This window comes from Heptranchias perlo, chromosome 18 (genome assembly GCF_035084215.1).
Source record: "Heptranchias perlo isolate sHepPer1 chromosome 18, sHepPer1.hap1, whole genome shotgun sequence".
Classification (NCBI taxonomy): Eukaryota; Metazoa; Chordata; class Chondrichthyes; order Hexanchiformes; family Hexanchidae; genus Heptranchias; species Heptranchias perlo.
In genome coordinates this window covers 52,964,204-52,987,951 of record NC_090342.1, presented here as the reverse complement: position 1 = coordinate 52,987,951, position 23,748 = coordinate 52,964,204, and the positions used below count along the sequence as shown (strand labels likewise).

At 44.3% G+C, this 23,748-nt stretch overlaps 1 protein-coding gene across 1 annotated transcript in view; it reads left to right on the top strand.

Annotated features, from left to right (window-relative positions):
• large1 (LARGE xylosyl- and glucuronyltransferase 1) overlaps nucleotides 1-23,748 on the top strand; it is a 467,112-nt gene that overhangs the window by 360,901 nt on the left and 82,463 nt on the right. The window contains exons 8-9 of the mRNA XM_067999920.1: nucleotides 6,795-6,907; nucleotides 19,313-19,438. Of these exons, the coding sequence (XP_067856021.1) occupies nucleotides 6,795-6,907; nucleotides 19,313-19,438 (239 nt within the window). The remainder of the gene's footprint in view (nucleotides 1-6,794; nucleotides 6,908-19,312; nucleotides 19,439-23,748) is intronic.

Below are 23,748 nucleotides of genomic sequence, written 5' to 3'. Positions count from 1 at the left end.
TCATGAAAGGGCCCTATCACAAAAGCCAGTCAAGAATGGGCAAGACGTGGCAGTAGTGGTGAGAATGATAACATTTAATGTGACTTTAACATAAACCAAATATAAATAAAAAACATGACAGTCTGTCAGACACCCTTGTGCATCCCCTTGGTGATCACAAATCCTCAGCCTTTCTCTTCCTACCGCTTCTACATGGTGCATCCCCTGTGGCTGCAGCAGAGGTAGTGGCAGGTTGCTCATCTCCATGGCCGGACTGCTTAGATGCTTTTGGCCTATGCCCTCTGGGTTTTGAAGTGTGTGAGGGCCCCTCCAAAGACTGCTCCACCTGCACCTGTGCAGGGGCAGACTCAGCCACCTGGAGAGGTGGCAGCATTGAGAGTACTGGATGAGAGGGGGGAATGGGAATGAGTGAGATGTGGGAGTCCCACATTGAAGGGGACATTGAAGTGGCGTCCCCACTTCAATGTCCCCTTTCGCCATCATCCCTCCCCTGGGCCAGGCCCACATCACTCCTACCACCCAGCTGGACGACAGTTTGGAGGACATGTGTGATGCCTTATAAGGACACTTCTAAAGTATCTGTCAGCCTCTTTAAGGCGGCAGAATGCTGTTCACCCTGAGTCCGAACAGCCGTTGTCAGGGCCTGAATGGACTCATTTGTGAGCTGTGCCTGAAGCTCAATGGAGGCTAGCCTTCTCTCCATCGCAGACATTCCCACACTTACCTGCGACACTATCTCAGACATTTCCGCAGTTACCTGCGACACTATCTCAGACATGTCAGCAGTTTTACGTGCGACAGACAGTTGCTCACGTCCCTGTGACACTATCTCAGAGATTCCCTCCCATACCTGTGCCACCATTCCACTAATGCAGGAGTTGGACTCCTCCATCCTCTGAGCTAATGTGGAGAGTGTGCGTGGCACCTGTTCCAGTACCTCGCAAATGTGCTGCTGTCCCTCGATCATTCTCCTTTTAAAGGATGGCCCCTGGGGTTCAGCATCTGCATCTAGCTGAGCAGAGCCTGGAGAGGAGTGCACCCACCGACGTGGACTCTCCACAGCTGCCCCTGCCACCAGTGACTGCTCGTGCTCACTTGTGTGTGGTGACTCACCAGGTCCCAACCCAACTAACTGACTACTAGAACCCACCAAGGTGTGAGTATCTGCGCTTGTAAATGACTCGCTATGATGTGAAGGTACCCCCTCAGAGGCTGGCAGGTCCTCTATGGAATCGCCGTTTGCCTTTATTGCGGTCGTTGAAGGGCCTGGAAGAGAACAGAAGGCAGTCATCACAGATGTGTCATGTTGCGATGAGCACACTGAGGTGTTCAACATGGCAAGGCATTGTTAACATCAATTCATATTGTGTGTGATGAATGTTAAAGTTGTGTCAGCAGATGTTTGTGGGGTGCCAGTCTCGGCGTCCCCAACGGACAGGCACTCGAGGGTGCGGCTGATCTGCAGGGCCTCCTCCTCCGCTTCTGTGAGGACCACTATTAGTTGTGACCCCCCACTCCAGTCCTCGCCCTCTCGTGTGCATTTTGCGCTCTCTTCTTCTAGAAGGGGAGAAAGTACAGACGCGTGAGTGAGTGATGGTGAAGTGGCCAACCGATGAATGCATTGCTTTGGGTGAAGCTGACCGTGAAAGAGATGCATCAGAGGGTGAGTATGAGACAGAGACATCACATTGGATGAGGATTGGGGTGAGTGGTAGTGGGTGGGTTTACAAATGGGGAGGTGAGGAAGTGCAGGTAAGTTGAGGATGAGCCTTATATAAATACTGTGGCTACAAGGGCAGGTCAGAGGCTGGGTATTCTGCGGCAAGTGACTCACCTCCTGACTCCCCAAAGCCTTTCCACCATCTACAAAGCACAAGTCAGGAGTGTGATGGAATATTCTCCACTTGCCTGGATGAGTGCAGCTCCAACAACACTCAAGAAGCTCGACACCATCCAGGAGAAAGCAGTCCACTTGATTGGCACCCCATCCACCACCCTAAACATTCACTCCCTTCACCGGCGCACTGTGGCTGCAGTGTGTACCACCCACAGGATGCACTGCAGCAACTCGCCAAGGCTTCTTCGACAGCACTTCCCAAACCTGCAACGTCTACCACCTAGAAGGACAAGAGCAGCAGGCACATGGGAACAATACAACCTGCATGTTCCCCTCCAAGTCCATCCCGACTTGGAAATATATCGCCGTTCCTTCATCGTCGCTGGGTCAAAATCCTGGAACTCCCTACCTAACACTGTGGGAGAACCTTCACGACATGGACTGCAGCGGTTCAAGAAGGCGGCTCACCACCACCTTCTCAAGGGCAATTAGGGATGGGCAATAAATGCCGGCCTCGCCAGCGATGCCCACATCCCATGAATGAATGAAAAAAAAAGTGGGTGTGAGGAGTGATGTGATGGAGTAGTCTTGGCAGTGCAGAATGAGTTGGGGGGGAGCGTTGATGTGCGACACGGAACGCAGGACAATCAGTAAGTGTACTCACTTTTGCTGACCTAGCTAGGTCAGCACCTGCACTGGACCCAAGTGCGGGAGATGTTGCTGCTGCTAGTGACCTCCCCTGCCACCTCGAGCCAGGCCTTCTTGGTGGCAGAGGCAGGGCATTTCCTCCTGTTGGGCGGGTAAAATAGTTCCCTCCTCCTCCTCACCCCGGCCAGTAGCAGCTGAAGCGAGGCATCGCTGAATCTTGGAGCAGCCTTGCCCCTGTGCTGCTCCATTGGGTCTTCTGGCTCTTTGCTCCAGCGAAATCCATTGGAGCAATGGCCCTTTAAATCTAGACGCTCCAGCTGACAGCCTGTCATGCGGGTGCACAGTCTGCCCACTGCACAGCTTTCGGACGGCAAACCCAGAAACAAGGTTAATGGCCATCAATGAAGTCGTGATCGCGTGGGGAACGGTAAATTTTTATTATTCGCATTTGCCGCACGCCCATTGGCCCCCACCCCCGCCGCCGCCGCCCTTTTAAACTTGAGCCCATGTTGTCTGTTATGTTACTCCCATTATAATCCTCCCAGTTTATTCCTAGTAAATTCAAGTCCCCCATAACAATTGTGTTCAAATCCCCACATCCTTCCCTTATTTGTGTATAAAGTTTCAGGTCTGTTGTATCTTTTTGACCTGGTGACCTATAACAGATTCCAATCGTTAGTTCCTTCTTCTTTATAAATCAATCCATAACATTTCCACCTCAACTACACCCAGTTCTGGATTGTCTAGCTCCTTCATTCATGTCTTCCTTGACATAAAGAACCATTTCCCCTCCTACCTCATTCTTTCTATCCCTGCAAAGCAATCAAGGGGAGAGGGATAAACTCGGCAACTACAAGCCAGTCAGCCTAACGTCGGTGGTGGGGAGACTTCTAGAGACAATAATCTGAGACAAAATGAATTGTCACTTAAAAAAATATGGGTTAATAATTGACAGATTTGTTAAAGGCAATTCACATTTGACTAACTTGATTGAGTTCTTTGATTACGTAACGGGGAGGGTTTATGAAGGTAGTGTGGTTGATGTTATTTATATGGATTTTCAAAAGGCATTTGACAAAGTACCACAGAATAGACTTGTTAGCAACATTGAAGCCGATACGATTTTACACATGGGAACAACACCACCTGCACGTTCCCCTCCAAGTCACACACCATCCCGACTTGGAAATATATCGCCGTTCCTTCATTGTCGCTGGGTCAAAATCCTGGAACTCCCTTCCTAACAGCACTGTGGGAGAACCGTCACCACACGGACTGCAGCGGTTCAAGAAGGCGGCTCACCACCACCTTCTCAAGGGCAATTAGGGGTGGGCAATAAATGCTGGCCTCGTCAGCGACGCCCACATCCCATGAACGAATAAAAAATATATATATATTAATGACCTGGACTTGGGTATACAGGGTATGATTTCAAAGTTTGAAGATGACATGAAACTCGGAAATGTAGTAAACAGTGAGGATGATAGTAACAGACATCAGGAGGACATAGACAGATTGGTAAAATGGGCGGACACATGGCAGATGAAATTTAACGCAGAGAAGTGTGGAGTAATGTATTTTGGTAGGAAGAATGAGGAGAGGCAATATAAACTAAATGGTACAATTTTAAAGGGAGTGCAGAAACAGAGAAACCTGGCAGTGCACAAGTCTTTGAAGGTGGCAGGACAAGTTGAGAAGGCTGTTAAAAAAGCATATGGGATCCTTGGCTTTATAAACAAAGGCATAGAGTACAAAAGCAAGGAAATTATGCTAAACGTTTATAAATCACTGGTTAGACCCCAGCTGGAATATTGTGTCCAATTCTGGGCACCACACTTTAGGAAGTATATCAAGGCCTTAGAGAGGGTGCAGAAGAGATTTACTAGAATGGTTCCAGGGATGAAAGATTTCAGTTATGTGGAGAGACTGAAGAAACTGGCATTGTTCTGCTTAGAGCAGAGAAGGTTAAGGGGAGATTTAATAGAGGTGTTCAAAATCATGAAGTGTTTGATAGAGTAAATAAGGAGAAACTTTTCCAGTGGCAGAAGGGTCGGTAACCAGCGGACACAGATTTAAGGTAATTGGCAAAAGAAGCAGAGGCGAGATGAAGAGAATTTTTTTTTTACACAGGAGTTGTGATGATCTGGAATGCACTGCCTGAAAGGGTGGTGGAAGCAGATTCAATAATAACTTTCAAAAGGGAATTGGATAAATAGTTGAAGGGTAAAAACCTGCAGGGCTTTGGGGAAAGGGCAGGGTAGTGGGACTAATTGGATAACTCTTTCAAAGACCCAGCACAGGCATGATGGGCCAAATGGCCTCCTTCTGTGCTGTATCATTCTATAATTCTATGAATCTATTTCCCTGTAAATTTACTTCTCAATCTGTTTATTTAGCTCAAGTATCTGTCGTGTCCACATTGTCATAACTTTGTTTGTTAGCACAGACTTCAAGCTCTCCAATTTTGTTGCTAAGTCTCCTGGCATTTGTGGATAGAATTTTGAGCCTCCTTTACCCCTGTACCTCAGTCTGATGTGTCCATTATTGCTATCACCCTTTGTGGTGCATGCCCTTGTTAGTTGCCCCCTTTCCTACACTTGCTTTGGGCCATGAAAGGTGCTATATAATTTTCCTTTCCATTCTACGATTCCTTACTCTATGCTGTAACTTTTGTGCTCGCTATCCTTTCTTGTTCTAATAGTCACTATTTCATCCGTTATATCGCCTTTAATTGCTCCTGCTATCAGTAGCTATCTCATTTCACTGCAGTAAAGACTTGTCCTAGACAGACTCAAGAGACTCAACAATGCAGTGGACTTCTACGTCAATGTGTCTTTGTATATTTGCACAGGGTAACTCCAAAAATTTCTTGCCTACAAGGATGAAATGTTGGAATGTCGTGTTTTAAGAAAAAGGACTTGCATTTATATAGCACCTTTCACATCCTCAGGACATCCCAAAGTGATTCACAGCCAAAGAATTCCTTTTGCTGACATGGGCTGACATGACATGAAGTGAAAAACCCCAGTCCTCTTCTTTGAAGTGAATGGGAAGTGGTTTAAGGCTACATTTTAATGGGACTGAATGAATGGAATGTTATTACGTAGTAATGAGGGAATACTGCGCTGTCAGAGGTGCCGTCCTTCAGATGTGACGTTAAACCGAGGCCCCGTCTGCCCTCTCAGGTGGAGGTAAAAGATCCCATGACACTATTACAAAGAAGAGCAGGGGAGCTCTCCCCGATGTCCTGGCCAATATTTATCCCTCAACCAACATCACTAAAACAGAGTGCCTGGTCATTATCACATTGCTGCTGGTGGGACCTTGCTGTGCGCAAATTGGCTGCCACATTTCCTACATTACAACAGTGACTACATTTCAAAAAGTACTTAATAGGCTGTAAAAGTACTTAATTTGGGATGTCATGGGGTCGTAAATGGTGCTATATGAATGCAACTCTTTCTTTCATGTCCTATGCTGGAATTCTATTCGATGTGACCAGGTATATTGGAATAGTAAGGTAGATATTCCGAGTTCTCAGCTCTGCCCAGGTTCTTGGCCCACCAAAAGCACGCATTGAAAAATCACCAGCACTTTTCCTTCTCTTGAAATTTTCCAAGCGAGGACTCAGAAAATCTGCTATTGTGTAATGGGATTGAATATGACTTGATGTATTGCAATGTATACAATGGGACTAAGTAGAAATTGGTTTGGTGCATTGGAAATCTGTACAGCACAATGGGAACTAATTTAATCTGAAGGAATTCTATCGAATTGAAGCTAATAAGAACTGACTCGCTGTATTGAAATTCAATATAATAGAACATGATTTGGTTCTTTCGAGTCGGGAGGGCAAGTTTAGGACTGACGTCAAGTTAATTGGTGTATTTTTTATTTGATTATCCTCAAGCATCAACAAGGAATTTCAGTTGTCTTTCTTTGAACAACTTACTTGTGACTCGTCAATTCAACAAGGCAAATTTGGGAGAGACACCAAGAAATAATTCTTCACACAGAGGGTGATCAACAGCTGGAACAGGGGGCCGGTAAGGGTAGACGAGGTCAGGACAATGGACTCATTTAACAAACAGCTGGGTAATGTGATGAGGAGACAATCGAGTTGGTATTCTGGAAGGATGGCATCAGAGGGACCTTCATCATTGGACCCTATCCTGTGAATTCTGTTCCCAGATTAGGGTTTGTTTTTTTTGTACGTGTGTAATTGACAGTAATCCACTTTCTTTGCATCTAGACTTTTGATGAATTTTCTTTGAGAAAAAAACAAGCACTATGTTTTTGTGTCTCCCAGGTGTTATCCTGCTACTGTTGGACAAGCTGCGGAAAATGAAATGGGAGCAGATGTGGCGTCTGACTGCGGAACGTGAGCTGATGAACATGCTGTCCACTTCACTAGCTGATCAGGTACACACACTCATTCCTATGATACTGGGTCAGTCCATTACAGTGAACCTCTGATACATTGTTAACATGTAACTATAAAGAGTGGATTAAAACCATCAACTTCCCCCACAGGCACAACCATTAGGAAAAGAGGGGCACTTGTCCTCCCCAAATGTATTGGTTTTGACCACGTTGCATCCTCCTCTCACCTTCTCAAATCCCAGAATTGCCCTGGTGCATTCTCTTCCCCCTCCACCCTACCTCTTTATCTGTGTTTCATAGAATCATAGAAAGTTACCGCACAGAAGGAGGCCATTCGGCCCATTGTGTCCCTGCCAGCTGAGAAAGGGCTATCCAGCTTAATCTCACTTTCCAGCACTTGGTCTGTAGCCCTGTAGGTTACTGCACATCCAAGTGCTTTTTAAATGAGTTGAGGGTTTCTGCCTCTGCCACCCTTTCAGGCAGTGAGTTCCAGACCCCCACCACCCTCTGGGTGAAAACATTTTTCCTCAGCTCCCCTCTAATCCATCTACCAATTACTTTAAATCTATGCCCCCTGGTTAATGACCTCTCTGCTGAGGGAAATAGGTCCTTCCTATCGACTCTATCTAGGCCCCTCATAATTTTGTACACCTCAATTAAATCTCCCCTCAGCCCCCTCCGTTCCAAAGAGAACAACCCCAGCCTATCCAATCTTTCCGTATAGCTAAAATTCTCCAGCCCTGGCAACATCCTTGTAAATCTCCTCTGTACCCTCTCTAGTACAGTCACATCTTTCCTGTAATGTGGTGACCAGAACTGTACGCAGTATTCAAGCTATGGCCTAACCAATGTTTTATACAGTTCTAAGTATCCTGATCCTCTTTTATCTCCTCCCTGAAAGTCCCAGGACTGCCCATCGGTCACTGTGTAGTGTAAATAATGTCAGTTCTCCCTTCCGCCACAGGGTCGGGTAATACACTGTTTTAGACGTCCAAAAAGGAATGAAACAAGCATCAGCACCTCATTCCAGTGCAAGGACAGCTTTTGTCAGGCAAAATGTGACAATGACGGTGGTGAGAAAGAAGTCCGCACAGAAGTTTTCTGCCCTCCTAGTTGTTTGATGGGGGATGAACAATTTTAGTTAAAGAAAAGGCACATTTTTCGAATTGTCCATTATAGAATTGTAGACATGAACACATTTTTCAACTAGGTGTTTTAATACTTGGCCTCACTTATAAAGACATAGGGTTAGAGTTTCTGCTAAATTGCGCTGGCTTTTTACAGCGCAATGCGGCCGGATCAGTGCAAAACATCACGGAATTTCTACGTAGGCTGGGCGTAAATCACGTCCAGCGTAATTGGAGTGTCCGTGAACTTTTGCTCAAAATTCATTGCGCTGAAGCCGGCCACGTCTCCCCCCACCCCACCCCCCCGATCGAATTAACAAGGATGGTGAGTTTCCACCGATTCCGCCCACCTGTGGCTGTTCGAGGAGGGTCTTAAAATTAAGCTGCTTTTCTTAGGGGCCTAGGCACAGGCATTAGTAGGCACGTTTTAATCGTTTTTAAATATTAAAAAATATTTAATTTACGAAGAAACTAACTAGTGTACACCAATGAAAGTAGTAAATGGTTCAGAATAGTTTTTTAAAGTCATTTTCAGTGATTTACAATCAGGTTACTCACAGGTGAAGGAGGACCAGACACGCTCACTAAAAATGATGCTTATTTTTTGGAATAAACCCATTTTCAGCTGTATTAATAAAACTGCATGAGGTTACCACCCTTAAATATATCTTAAAAACATCAATAATTTTTTTTATTGCAAAGAGAAAGGAATAAACGATTACGCTCCGTTAAGATGCCAGATTGTGCTGATTCATGGAAGATTTTACATTTGTGATTATGTTAATGCATTTTAACGGAAACTCGGTCTGTAACCCAGCCAGTGCAATTTTCGTGTGCAATTTGCACCCAATTGTCGATTGTGCCCAAAACAGAAACTCTACCCAAGTGTACCCATTGTACAAAAGGGACCTCAGGTTCAGGATTATCACTAGAAAGATAAAGGGAGCAGCTAAAAGAAACCGTTTAGATGGTTATTAAAACCTGGAATGCTTCTCCACACGTGGCTATTGGACGATTGTAACCTAACTCGCCTGGCGGGAAGCCCACGGGATCGGGTGGAATGCTGGATTTACACCCCGCCCAATATTCCTCTCCACTGACTTCAATGCAGAGTAAAATTGGGCAGGATGTAAAACCAGCGTCGCACCCGATCCCATCAGTTTCCCACCAGGCGAGTCAGGTTAAAATTGCGCCCGATTAGATTCTAACATCATTAAAGGGGATTGGGTAAGTATTTGAAACCGAAGAATAATAAAACACGGAGAAAGGTTTGGGAAATGGATTGAAGGGACAGCTCCAGTTGAAGAGTGAGCACCGACACAGATGTGATGGGCCGAATGGCCTCTTTCTATGATTCTATAAAAATTGCTCTCAGCTGAGATCGGTGTAGTCTTTTATTCTGTCTGAGAAACTAAATGCAACGTTAATTGAAGCTGAGGTGCGGAGTGGAGTCCGTCCTCAGCCATGGTAGGAGCGTGCTTGGCACGCAACACAATGAAGTAACTAGCTGAGGCTTGGAGAGAACTCGTAGCAGCTACACTGATGTTGAGCCATCCCACAGTGCACGTGCAAGAGGACGACTGGAAATCATAGCTTATTCACACTTGGGCAGTTTGACAGGAAGAAGCCAAAGCCAAGCTTGGCTAGACGGAGGCTCTGGTTTATTACAGTGGTAAAGCAAGGAGTGTGCAGCAAGCCAGTGTTTCACTGTATTGAAGTGGAGGAGGGAATGGCAATTTTTACTGGTTGCTTTATTGAGAGGCTGCTCATTCGTCTTGAAAATAAGCACAGCATCCAGATACACAAATCACTAAAAGCTAGTGCACAGGTACAAAAAAGCAATCAAAAAGGTTAATGGAATATTAGCCTTTATCTCAAGGGGGCTGGAATACAAAGTGGAGGAAGTTATGCTTCAGTTGTACAGAGCCCATCTGGAGTATTGCATTTAGTGCTGGGCACCACACCTCAGGAAGGATATATTAGCCTTGGAGGGGGTACAGACCTTTTTAAAGGTCTTAAAAATAGGACCTTGTAAGCCCTATTCTCAGAATGAGAATAGGGCTTAAAAGGTTAAATTATGAAGACAGGTTGCATTAACTTGGCTTGTATTCCCTTGTGTTTAGAAGGTTAAGGAGTGATTTAATTGAGGTGTTTTACATGATAAAGGAATTCAATAGAGTAGATACAGAGAAGCCATTTCCTCTGGTCGTGGAATCCAGAACAAGAGAGCATAATCTTAAAATTAGAGCTAGGCCATTCAGAAGTGAAATCAGGAAGCACTTTTTCTCACAAAGGGTAGTGGAAATCGGGAATTTTCTCCCCCAAAAAGCTGGGGATGCTGGGACAGTTGAAATTTTCATGACTGAGCTCAACAGATTTTTAGCAGGTAAAGCAAGGGATATGGAGAAAAGGCAGGTAAATGGAGTTGAGATGCAGATCAGCTATGGTCTAATTGGATGGCAGAACAGGCTCGAAGGTTCCAATTAGTCAATAATAAACCTTTCTTTAGTTTACTTTTTGAAAGAGCAAATAACAGGAAGTCCTTTTTTTAATGATTGTAGCGTTTTCGCTCTCCTTTTAGTGTTACCTTGTTTCATCCTCAAGCTAGGAAAGTAAATTTGTCCAGACTAGGGGTGTCCAAACTGCAGCACATAGACCACCTGTCCCCTCTGAACCCCGCCAATGTGGCCCACGAAGCCCTGGCAACTCCATCCTATTTCTACCTCTATTTTTTGCTCACTGGCTTGTCCTGTGTGAATTTTATGGGCCTAGAAGTCTGTCCTTAGCCCTGTTGCTCCATTGTTGGTTAAATCCTAAATTTGAGCACCGAGATCTGTTATCAAAAACTTGGTACTTACTCAAATTAATGGGACTATTGATTTAAACTTTGCATGTCACCCATAAAGCTCCATGACATGCACCTGACTATGAAGACATAAAACCTTGAACACTCCTGGCCTATACTTCAGACTTATCGGTACCTACCATCAATGCTGCTTTACTATTGGCTGATTGGAGGTGCAGTTGACATCATTTGAAGCATGATTTTTTATTTTGAGCCTGTGAGTACATCACATTGTTCTCCATTCAATGACCTGATTGAAAACTGACAAAGCTTGTCCAAGTTAGGCAAAATTGACCTTCGTAATGCCCTAACTCTCCCAGTGATGCAACAAGTGCCCCTTCAACAATTTGCATTTTTGTAGTACCTTCAACATAGAAGAAGTCTGAAGGCAGAGGGATGAGCACAAAAATAGGAATGGATAAAGGAATAGACACCGAGGTATGGAGGGAGAGAATGGGACATATCCAATTCCATTAAACTCTTCACATCCACACCATTGCCAAGAACCACTGAACTCTGCCTCATACCCATTACCATGGACTCTGCCCCCATTCCATTGCCAAGAACCACTGAACTCTGTCTCATACCCATTACCATTGGACTCTGCCCCCATTCCATTGCCAAGAACCACTGAACTCTGCCTCGTACCCATTACCATGGACTCTGCCCCCATTCCGTTGCCAAGAACCACTGAACTCTGTCTCATACCCATTACCATGGACTCTGCCCCCATTCCGTTGCCAAGAACCACTGAACTCTGCCTCGCACCCATTACCATGGACTCTGCCCCCATTCCATTACCAAGAACCACTGAACTCTGTCTCATACCCATTACCATGGACTCTGCCCCCATTCCGTTGCCAAGAACCACTGAACTCTGCCTCATACCCATTATTAAGAACCACGGAACTCACGAACTGAATTAAAAATATGCCTCATCCAACAAAATGCCCTAATCAATTCATGAGATTGAAAGAGATTTTGTTAATCGGAGATTCAATCAGCATTCTCTATGGAGTTCAAAATGTAATAAAATTTCAACAGTGGCTGCGAATTTTCTTCTTTTCCTCCTTTCTACTGCCACGTTTCTCCCTTTCTCTCCTTCCTATAATGTGTGAAGCTGGCTTATGAGCAGTATTAGTGGGGCATCAAACCTTGTAGGCTGGACAACTGATGAGATAAAGTCACTATGCCATCCAAGGGGCTTATCCAGACTTTGAAGTACGTGTGAGTTTGGAGCCTAAAATGGTCCCAAGGTTCATGTGTTACAGAGAACCATTGTGATCAATTGTAATCTAACACACCCAATTAGTTTGTAATATTGGTAAGTTTATAGTGCTACAGTCATTTGGAATGTAATTCACCTGGTTATATTGTTTCTCACTGTAATTTAATATGTGGTACACCTTGTTAGTTTCAGTGTTCTGACTATTTAGAATGCGCGGGTTTATTTGCCTCTGATGGCTAATGTGCGTGGAAAAAATAAAAGAGGCAATCACATTTTATAGTTGCACAGACACTTCGATTGACAATATAAGGATGGAAACAAAGGCGTTCATGGTCTTGATAGTGCAGACGACCAGTACAATAAAATGTTTCAAATACATGAATCATTACACGCACCCAAAGTAACACAAAATAGACAACAAAGGAGTTTGGGCAGCGCTTAATGGTATATAATTCAATGCAGGGTGTCTAGTGAATAAGGTGGATGAGCTGAGGGCACAGATAGACACATGGAAGTATGATATTGTGGCTATTACTGAAGCATGGCTTAAAGAAGGGCAGGAATGGCAGCTCAACATTCCTGGTTACAGGGTTTTCAGACGAGATAGAGAGGGGGATAAAAAAGGAGGTGGGGTCGCAATATTTGTTAAAGAAACAATTACAGCTGTGAGGAGGGATGATATGTTAGAAGGATCATCAAATGAGGGAGTGTGCTATAGACCCTCAAACAGTCAGAGGGGGATAAAAGAGCAAATATGTAGGCAAATTTCTCAGAAGTGCAAAAAGAATAGGGCAGTAATAGCAGGGGATTTCAACTACCCTAATATTAACTGGGATAGAATCAGTGTATAAGGTATAAAGGGCGCAAAATTCTTAATGCATTCAGGAGAACTTTTTTAACCAGTACGTAGCAAGCCCAACAAGAGAGGAGACAATCTGGACTTAGTTTTAGGGAATGAAGCTGGGCAGGTAGACGGAGTATCAGTGGGAGAGCATTTTGGTGGTAGTGATCATAATTCAGTTAGATTTAGCATAGTTATGGAAAAGGACAAAGATAGAACAGGAGTAAAAGTTCTAAATTGGGGAAAGGCCAAATTTACTAAGCTGAGATGTGATTTAGCAAAAGTGAACTGGAAACAGCTACTTGAAGGTAAATCAGTGTCAGAGCAGTGGGAGGCAATCAAGGGGGAGAAAGTGAGGGTTCAGAGCAAATATGTTCCCACAAAGAAAAAGGGTGGGGCTACCAAATCTAGAGCCCCCTGGATGTCAAAGAGCATACAGGGTAAGATAAGACAAAAAAAGGAAGCTTATGTCAGATATCGAGAGTGCAACACTGCAGAAAGCCTAGAGGAGTATAGAAAGTGCAGGGGTGAAATTAAAAAGGAAATTAGGAAAGCAAAGAGAGGGCATGAAAAAATATTGGCGAGTAAAATCAAGGAAAACCCAAAGATGTTTTATAAATACATAAAGAGCAAGAGGATAACTATGGAAAGAGTAGGGCCTATTAGAGACCAAAAAGGTAACCTATATGTGGAGACAGAAGATATGGGTATGGTTCTTAATGAATACTTTGCGTCTGTCTTTACAAAAGAAACAAAAAAAACAACAAACAAAAAAAAAAACAGATAGAGAGGTAGAAACATAATTTTTGAATTTGTGAATTATAAATGCGATTTCATTTCGAGGATTTCATTTTCACATCGTTCACCTGACGAAGGAGGTAGCCTCCGAAAGCTTGTGAATTTAAAATAAAATTGCTGGACTATAACTTGGTGTTGTAAAATTGTTTACAATTTACAAAAGAGAGGGACGATGCAGAGATTGTAGTTAAGGAGGAGGAGTGTGAAATATTGGATGGGATAAACTTAGTGAGAGAGGAAGTACTAAGGGGATTAGCATCTTTGAAAGTAGATAAATCACCAGGCCCGTATGAAATGTATCCCAGGCTATTAAAAGAAGCAAGAGAGGTAATAGCGGAGGCTCTGACCATCATTTTCCAATCCTCCCCGGATACAGGCATGGTGCCAGAGGATTGGAGGACTGCTAACGTTGTACCATTGTTTAAAAAAGGAGCGAGTCTGATTAATTATAGGCCAGTCAGTCTGACATTGGTGGTGGGCAAATTATTGGAATCAATTCTGAGGGACAGGATAAACTGTCACTTAGAAAGGCACGGGTTAATCAAGGACGGTCAGCATTGATTTGTTACAGGAAGGTCGTGTCTGACCAACTTGATTGAATTTTTTGAGGAGGTAACAAGGAGGGTCGATGTGGGTAGTACAATAATCTAACCTTGTGGGCCCTGCTTGCTGCCACCAGTGATCTCCTACACCAGAGACAAAGTTTGTGAAGTCACAATGGAGGAGAGAAGTGAGGCCTTTAAGACTTGCTGCAAATTCTGCAAATTCCCACCCGGCACGCATGTGTGCAATGTAAATGGACTGAACCCAGGAGCACAGAGGGGTTCAGGTACGACTTGCACCATTTGATGGACCATCGGTTGTGGAAGAGGAGGAAAATCAGTTCCTTACGCCTTGTGACTGAGTTAAGCTAAGATTGGACAAGAATGCTTTATTTTTGTCGCACCAGCCAGTGTATAGATATCTCCCTGAGAGGGAGGGACTGATAGAGACCAGTCAGTGTATGATATTTCCCTGAGAGGGAGGGACTGATAGAGACCAGTCAGTGTATGATATCTCCCTGAGAGGGAGGGACTGATAGACACCAGTCAGTGTATGATATCTCCCTGAGAGGGAGGGACTGATAGAGACCAGTCAGTGTATGATATCTCCCTGAGAGGGAGGGACTGAGTCACCAGTCAGTGTATGATATCTCCCTGAGGGAGAGGGGACTGAGTCACCAGTCAGTGTATGATATCTCCCTGAGGGAGAGGGACTGAGTCACCAGTCAGTGTATAGATATCTCCCTGAGGGAGAGGGGACTGAGTCACCAGTCAGTGTATAGATAGCTCCTTGAGGGAGAGGGGACTGAGTCACCAGTCAGTGTATAGATAGCTCCTTGAGGGAGAGGGGACTGAGTCACCAGTCAGTGTATAGATATCCCCCTGAGGGAGAGGGGACTGAGACACCAGTCAGTGTATAGATAGCTCCCTGAGGGAGAGGGGACTGAGACACCAGTCAGTGTATAGATAGCTCCCTGAGGGAGAGGGGACTGAGACACCAGTCAGTGTATAGATAGCTCCCTGAGGGAGAGGGGACTGAGTCACCAGTCAGTGTATAGATATCTCCCTGAGGGAGAGGGGACTGAGAGACACCAGTCAGTGTATAGATATCTCCCTGAGACACAGTCCAGTTAAACATGTGTTACCTTTAATGCCATATAGGATACAGAAATAAAACTCAGGAGAAACAATGCAGCCAGATGCCTGTGAACTTCAATATTCAGGAGGGTGGGTGGCAGGTGCAGTTCAAATAATGAGCAGAGGAGTAAGAAACCAAAAGAGTGAAGCAGGGTTAAATGACTAGTGGGATAGTGTGCTGTGAAGGAAAAAGAATTAGTGGTTAAATCTAAACTGAATTGCGCTGTACTACTTAACTGTATTGAAAAAGGGAATTAGGTTAATGCCACCAGTGGGATGGAGTACCAGTCACAAGAGCTTGTACTGTTGTTGTGTAAGACATGGTTCGCAGCCCATCTGGAGCGTTCTGTACAGTTCTGGTTGACTGATCACAGGAAGGGTATCATTGATCTTTGAGGCACAAGGAATGAATATTATTCTGGGTATCGGCAATTTCAGGTTGTGAGGGAAAGTTAAGGAAATTGTGTTTTTTTAACTTACATCACAACAGTAACAGCATTTTAAAAAGTAATTAATTGGCTGTGAACTCACTCTGAGGATGTGATAAGGCACTAAAGAAATGCTTATTCCTTTTCTCTCTCTGGGTGTCTGTTTCTCTTTCTCACTCTCTGTCTCTCTCAAAAGTTGAAATTTTCAAGATAATGAAGCAGATTGAAAAAGATAATACAAAGATGGAATTAGGAAGTTAGGGATAAGAAAGGAAGTCAGACAGAACTTGCTGTCTAGAGTATGTTCCTAGGGAAGAACACAGAATTGTTACAGCACGGAAGGAGGCCATTCGGCCCATCAAGCCTGTGCCAGCTCTTTGTAAGAGCAACCCAGTTAGTCCCTCTCCCCCGCTCTTTCCCCGTAGCCCTGCAAATTTTTTCCCTTCAAGTATTTTATCCAATTCCTTTTTGAAAGCCACGATTGAATCTACTTCCACCATGCTCTCAGGCTACGCATTCCAGATCATAACTACTCGCTGCGTAAAAAAGTTTTCCTCACGTCGCCTTTGGTTCTTTTGCCAATCATCTTAAATTGGTGTCCTCTGGTTCTCGACCCTTCCGCCAATGGAAACAGTTTCTCTGTATTTACTTTATCTAAACCTGCTATGATTTTGAATATCTCTATCAAATTGTCGAAACTTAACACTATACAAATGCATTAACACCCAAACAAAGTAGTACAAAGAGAAACTTTATTGAACCCCAACTTGTATACAAGTGGAAAAGCACCTCAAACAATGGTTGAGGGTACAACTTCGCCGAGTCAATGAAAAAGCTCATGTTTATACAATTCAGTAGACAACGCCCACCTGTTACAGAATATGGGCATACATATACATTCTTTATTGGCTCAGGTAGTTGGTCAGTCAAGTAGTGAGCCTGCCCCCGAACATCCATAGCCATCTTGTTACCTTGCACGTAGGCCTGAGCAGATGTCAGTTATCTCTTTTCTCTCTACATTCCTGTTTCTTGTTATCAGTAAGGCTGGAGCCAGTCTCAAGGCTACATGGCCGTTCACTAACTCTATTCTTATTATATTCTGTAGTCAGCTACATCCTTATCTCAAGGGAGGCCAGGCTGTGCTAGGCTTAATTATCAACATACCAAGGCTCAAACGTAATTACACAATTGTGCTTCTATGTGTGCTGTAGCTAAACCTATTATGTGAGTTAAGTGAGTTAATAAAGAGTTAATATGGTCAAGTATCCCTTCATGCACTTCCACAAAATCTCCTCTCAACCTTCTCTGCTCTAAGGAAAACAACCCCAGCTTCTCCAGTCTACCCACGTAACTGAAGTCCCTCATCCCTGGAATCATTCTAGTAAATCTTTTCTGCACCCTCTCTAAGGCTTTTACATCTTTCCTAAAGTGCGGTGTCCAGAATTGGACACAATACTCCAGTTGTGGCCGAACCAGTGATTTATAAAGGCTCAACATAACGTCCTTGCTTTTGTACACTATGCCTCTACTTATAAAGCCCAGGTTCCCGTATGCTTTTTTAGCCTCTTTCTCAACCTGTCCTGCCACCTTCAAAGATTTGTGCAAATATACCCCGGGTCTCCCTGTTTCTGCACCCCCTTTAAAATTATACCATTTGGTTTATATTGCCTCTCCTTGTTCTTCCTGCCAAAATGTGTCACTTCACACTTCTCTGCATTAAATTTCATCAGCCATGTGTATGCCCATTCCACCAGCCTGTCTATATCCTCTTGGAAGTCTATCACTATTCTCCTCACTGTTTACTACCCTTCCAAGTTTTGTGTCATCTGCAAATTTTGAAATTGTGCCCTGCACACACAAGTCCAAGTCATTAATATATATCAAAAAAAGCAATGGTCCGAGTACCGACCCCTGGGAAACACCACTGTATACCTTCCTCCAGTCCGAAAAACAACCGTTCACCACTACTCTCTGTTTTCAGTCACTTGGCCAATTTCGTATCCTTGCTGCCACTGGCCCTTTTATTCCATGGGCTTCAGTTTTGCTGACAAGCCTATTATGTGGCACATTATCAAATGCCTTTTGAAAGTCCATATACACATTAACCGCGTTGCCCTCATCAAAAAACTCAATCAAGTTAGTTAAACACAATTTGCCTTTAACAAATCCGTGCTGGCTTTCCTTTATTATTCCACACTTGTCCAAGTGACTATTAATTTTATCCCGGGTTATCGTTTCTAAAAGCTTCCCCACCACCAAGGTTAAACATTGTGGTAGACTGTGTAAATTGGACGATGTATTAGAGAGAGAAGAGGTTAAGTTGTACAAGGGATGCTGCCTTCCTGGTGTGGATCCTTGCTCATCAGGAACGGGGTGATAGGTAAATCCCGTAGCATTGTAGGGCTATTTCCACAGCCCACATTAGGAGCACACGGTCATTATTTACCTGCAGCAAGAAGACGAATAGGAGGTTGAGATTTGTGAAAAAGACCTGTGCTTATTGGGCCTAATGTCCTTTCCCTATTCCTAACATGTCAACCATTCTGAATAAGGTACAATGGATCAATTAATGTTTGTTTATTAAATATAGGCTCATTTCTTGTCACTAAACTGTGGTGTCACAGTCGATGTGATTGACAATGTTAATTGTGGAATAAAGACCTCTCTGCTTAATTTGTTCTGACCAGCAAGCCTGCAGTCACTAGACAGGTCACCTAGGGTTGCCAGCCCTTCAAGATTGTCCTGCAGTCTCCAGGAATTAAAGATTAATCTCCAGGACACTGCTACAAGCAACCCAGGGGAAAAGTCATAGGTGCATTCAAAAAAACTCTCAGATTTTTTTCATTTGCTTTGAACATTTTCATTTATTAGTTATAAAAATATTGGAGATGGGATAAAAAGGATGTTTGACTGACAGTCAAGAATGATCCAATCGGGCAATAAAGAGCCTGTTTGCTTTCCAATTGGAGTGTGAAGATGGTGCACTGGAAGGATGGACATGTCGGGTGACTAATGGTGGGAGTATGGGGGCGGGGCGGTTGGAGGCGGGAGGTCATGTGATGAAACTCCCAGGAATACGTCCAACCAGAGTTGGTGACCCTAAGGTCGCCACAGTAAACAAATCACATCAATGTATTTTTTTTTATTTTGGCTCTTTTCAGAAGCGAGATAGCTATGGCATAAAAACTCAAGGTTTTAGTTGGATCCATGTAAACGTGGTGATGTAGCTGTTTGAATTCCTGAGGGCAATTGGGCATTGCAGCATTCTACTTTTTTTAACATAATGGAGGTAAAATAGAGTCAGTGCAGTGATTCAAATGGTCATGGCTAATACCAGAACTGTTAAAGACATTGTAGTCTTGTATTGAAATGTCCACATGTTGATGACATGTTGAGAGATCGGCGTATTTTCCCCCTACCTTCCCTCACTAATACCAGTTTCTTCCTTCTTGTCCCCCGCACCCCCCACCCCTCCCCCCCCCCCCCACCTCCGTGCAGGATATTTTTAATGCCGTCATTAAGCAGAATCCTTTCCTGGTGTACCAGCTTCCTTGTTTCTGGAACGTTCAGCTGTCAGATCACACGCGCTCCGAGCAGTGCTACAAGGATGTGTCAGACCTCAAGGTAAGACCCGTTATTGCAGGGATCATGGTTGGTGGAGAAGGTGCTGGGGGAGGGACTCCGAACTACTCAAAGCCAGGGGTAATTTAGTAACACCTGAGCATCTTGCAACTACTTTGTATCTGAAGTCCACAGTGGAATCTTCTGCCTCTTTCCTTTATATCTGCAGAGCAACAGGAGTCTAGGTTAAGTTTAAACTACTTATCAAGTAATTGTAAAAAAAAACCAAAATGTTATGGATTTTATTTCCACAGTATGTTTCATCTGAGACAGCACCACTTCTTTCTTTGTCTCCCATGTTGTTTCCCATTATAGCCTGGCACGAATGCTCTGCAATATCTCGAGATACTTTTCTTGTTGGAGCCTCTTTTTAAAGGGTCATCTGCTCCCTCAGTCAGGCAAACTGAAACTTTACAAGTTTATGGTTGGTCAAGGCCAAGATAAAAGGTCCCCCACCCTCTTTTAGGAATCCTTACACTTTGACTTCCTATGGTCATCCTTCATGCAATTGACAATTGGCATGCCCTGAGTTGTTCATCACCACCGTCAGTGCTTCTCTGCGAGAGTGGGCTGTTGTGGTATAGCACCAGTGTAGCAAGTTCTTACTTCCCCTTCCACACACTCCGCCAGGTGTCTTGCATCGCTCCATCGTGTCCAGATGGGAATCAGGCGCTAAGCTGTTAAGTCTACTGGGCCGTGTGGAAAGCTAATGGGCTTTTGAAATTGTTGCGTGCGTCTTCATTGAATCATACAGCACAGGCAGCCATTCGGCCCATCAAGCCTGTGCTGGATCATTGAGAGAGCTATCCGATTAGTCCCACTCCCCTGCTCTTTCCCCGTAGCCCTGCAATTTTCCCCCTTCAAGTATTTATCCAATTCCCTTTTGAAAGTTACTATTGAATCTGCTTCCACCACCCTTTCAGGCAGCGCATTCCAGGGAGTTATCCACGGCCAAAAATGGGATGAAACATAGACCCTGGTGGGAGCCGTGCGCTCAGCTCCTCGCATAGGCAGGCTGCTAGAAGAGTTGTGATCATGCATCAGAGTCATGGACATGAAACACTGTAATTGGATGGTAGACTTTTCGAGCAACATTATAAAGCTATAAGGCTGTCTACCGCCAATAAATGAGACCACAAGACTGACTCATGAATATGTAATGGCAGTTTTTACAATCTCATAAATAATAATGGCAGCTAATTTCGATGGGCCCTCTCTGTTCTCTTTGGAGCACATTAACATTTTGTAAAGGGTGTGCATTGCCTGCTAATAAGTGGCTGCCGACTTCAAATGGAAGATTAATGTCTTCTTTTTCCTCAATAATGGGACTTTTAATGAACAATATTGGGTGGAAATGACATCACCAAGGGAGTGTGTAGAAACGGAATGAGAACACTCTGTTGTCCTTAATGGCATGTACACTGTCATATTTGTGTGTGTTTCAGCAAAATCTGAAAGTCATCGTTTTACTTACCCTTAATAGTCATTGAGATATTGCTCCTCTGCCCCCTAATAATTTATTTATCATTCAAAAGTACATAATTAAAGTTGGTCACTCACTAAAAATTGCACCTTCCAAGAGGTCATCCATAATTGTCATCGTTTTCAAACTATAAAACAGCCAGAAGTGTTTTTATTTTTGCTTACTCCTTTGAAAAAAACACCCTGCCTCCCAAAATAAAGGGATAACTTGCTTCATACAGCGCTCTTCACATTCTCAAAACATCCCAAAGCAAATCAGAGCTGACGAAATACTTTAGAAGTGTAGTCACTGTAGGAAACACGGCAGCCAATTTGCGCACAGCAAGGGCCCACAAACAGCAATGAGATAATGACCAGATAATCTGTTTTTAGTGATGTTGGTTGAGGGATAAATATTGGCCAGGACACTGGGACGAATTTATCCCTCAAACATCACCACTAAAAAACAGTTTAATAGGTCATTTATTTCACTGTTGTTTGTGGGATCTTGCTGTGCACAAATTGGCTGTCGCGTTTCCTACATTACAACAGTGACTACACTTCAAAAGTAATTCATTGGCTGTAAAGCACTTTTGGACATCCTGAGGTGGTGAAAGGTGCGATAGAAATGCACATTCTTCCTTTCTTCTCTTACTCAAGCTGCCATTCTTAATGTGTTGGATTTGACGGTGATTATCGGGAGGTTCCATAACGGTAGAGAACGTCACAGCCGAGCCCAATTCTGTTTTCACCTGATACCCACGTACATTCAATTGGGGAAGGTGCCTGGAAAGCAATCAGGAATGGGAATCTTGTTGGATTTTTCCTTTCCTGAGCCCAATTGAAGTGCCCCAACCGCAACCCCAGATGAAATTCACTGACTCGGCACGGACTGCGACTTGAGCTGGGCCCTCTTCATGTTAGTGCCACACCAGGTGATGCCGTTATCCACCGGGTCATTGCCGGAGCTCTGAATGTTTATTACAGTTGGCTATTTATAATTAATAGCCGCTTCACTTACTAACAGAATTGCCAGTACTGTCAAGTCTCAGCCTCATTAATCTTCTCCCCCTGCTTGTTGGTCTTGTGGTGAACCAAGGAACAAGGGCTACACTTGCAAGATTGACATATACACGACTACCTGCAGCGATGCGGCTTATAACAGGCACCACAAATTGCTGATACAAGAAAAAAATCTTCAACATTGATGTCCAGTGGGGGAGAACGGGCTTCAAATAAATTTTTAAAATGTGTAAACTAACTTCAGCTGGGCTACAGCCAGTTTTGAGTTTAGTAATAAGAAATACCAACCTCACATAACGCAGGTAGTTGGGGTTGTTTTCCATCGCTCCTGCCCATCAAACTTGTGTTCTTCTTTTTGTTTCGAGGTTTAAGTGAAGGATAGACTAGAAATTGCGCACTGTCTGCTTTTCCCTCCTCCTCTGTAAGGGAAGTCCCACCCTTTTCTTCAGGCCATTCCTCGAGGAGAAGATCTTGCGAGACGAGGCTCCCAGTGCGGAGCATCTCCAGCAACAAGTGCAGCCGCGGAGATATGGGGGCTTCCAGTGCTGAGATGGGGGCTCCCAGTGCAGAGATGGAGGTCCGCAGTGTGGAGCATCTCCAACAAGGAGTGAAGCAGCGGAGATGGGTGCTACTGCACTGCAGCTCCGCTATCCTAACCCGCATTCGCGGCAGTCGAGGCTCTGCAGCGGGAGTGGCGTCTTCTAAAAGTACACCATCTATCTCGTCCGCTCCCCTGATGCTTTAGTCAGTACATATCTGAGCCATTGTAATGATGCTGAGGGGCTGGGTTATTGGAAAATGAGGTTGTAGCTTCTCCCCACCCCGGGGGAAGGGGAGGGGAAAGCTTTTATTTTATATAAGGCCAAAATCTTATATAGGGAGGGGAGGGGAGTGGAGGGAGGAGAGAGAGAGAGAGAGAGAAGTGTTGAGTGTCTTTTACTACAGTTAAATACCCTGCACGCTAAATTGGGCTGTGCAGCGCCCGTTATTTTGGCGCTACCCGGTATCCCGGAGATCCGAGATGACGTCTTGGCTCCCCGCGCATGTTTCCAGCATGATGTGCGCCAGACGCCATCTTGGTATAGGTATTAGCGCTTGCGCAAATACGGAACGCCAGAAGCATGTAAAGTAACGAGAAAATGGATACAATCGGTGTGCAACGCTGATTTAAAGTGATAGACACCATTTTTGAACTTAACGCTCAACTCAATGTACAACCTTAATGACTACCATCTGAAAGTGCCTTAGAGTGCCTGGAGGACCCGCACCAGCGCTATTTAAAGGGACCATGCAGGATTTACAGAATAGTGGCGGGATTATTGCTTCTGGCTGCCGATACATTTGTAGCCGTTTTTGGAGGTCTCATACACTTGAATACTAGGACTAGGGATCATAGAATAGAACCATAGAAAGTTACGGTACAGAAGGAGGAGACCATTCGGCCCGTCGTATCCGTGCTGGCCAAAAAAGAGCTATCCAGCTTAATCTCACTTTCCAGCACTTGGTCCGTAGCCCTGTAGGTCACAGAACTTCAGGTACACATTCAAGTACTTTTTAAATGAGTTGAGGGTTTCTGCCTCTACCACCTTTTCAGGCAGTGAGTTCCAGACTCCCACCACAACTCTGGGTGAAAAAATTTCTCCTCAGCTCCCCTCCAATCCTTCTACTAATTACTTTAAACCTATGCCCCCTGGTCACTGACCCATCTGCTAAGGGAAATAGGTCCTCCCTATCCACTCTATCTTGTCCCGTCATAATTTTATACACCTCAATTAAATCTCCCCTCAGCTTTTCCAAAGAAAACAACCCCAGCCAGCCTCTCTTCCTCT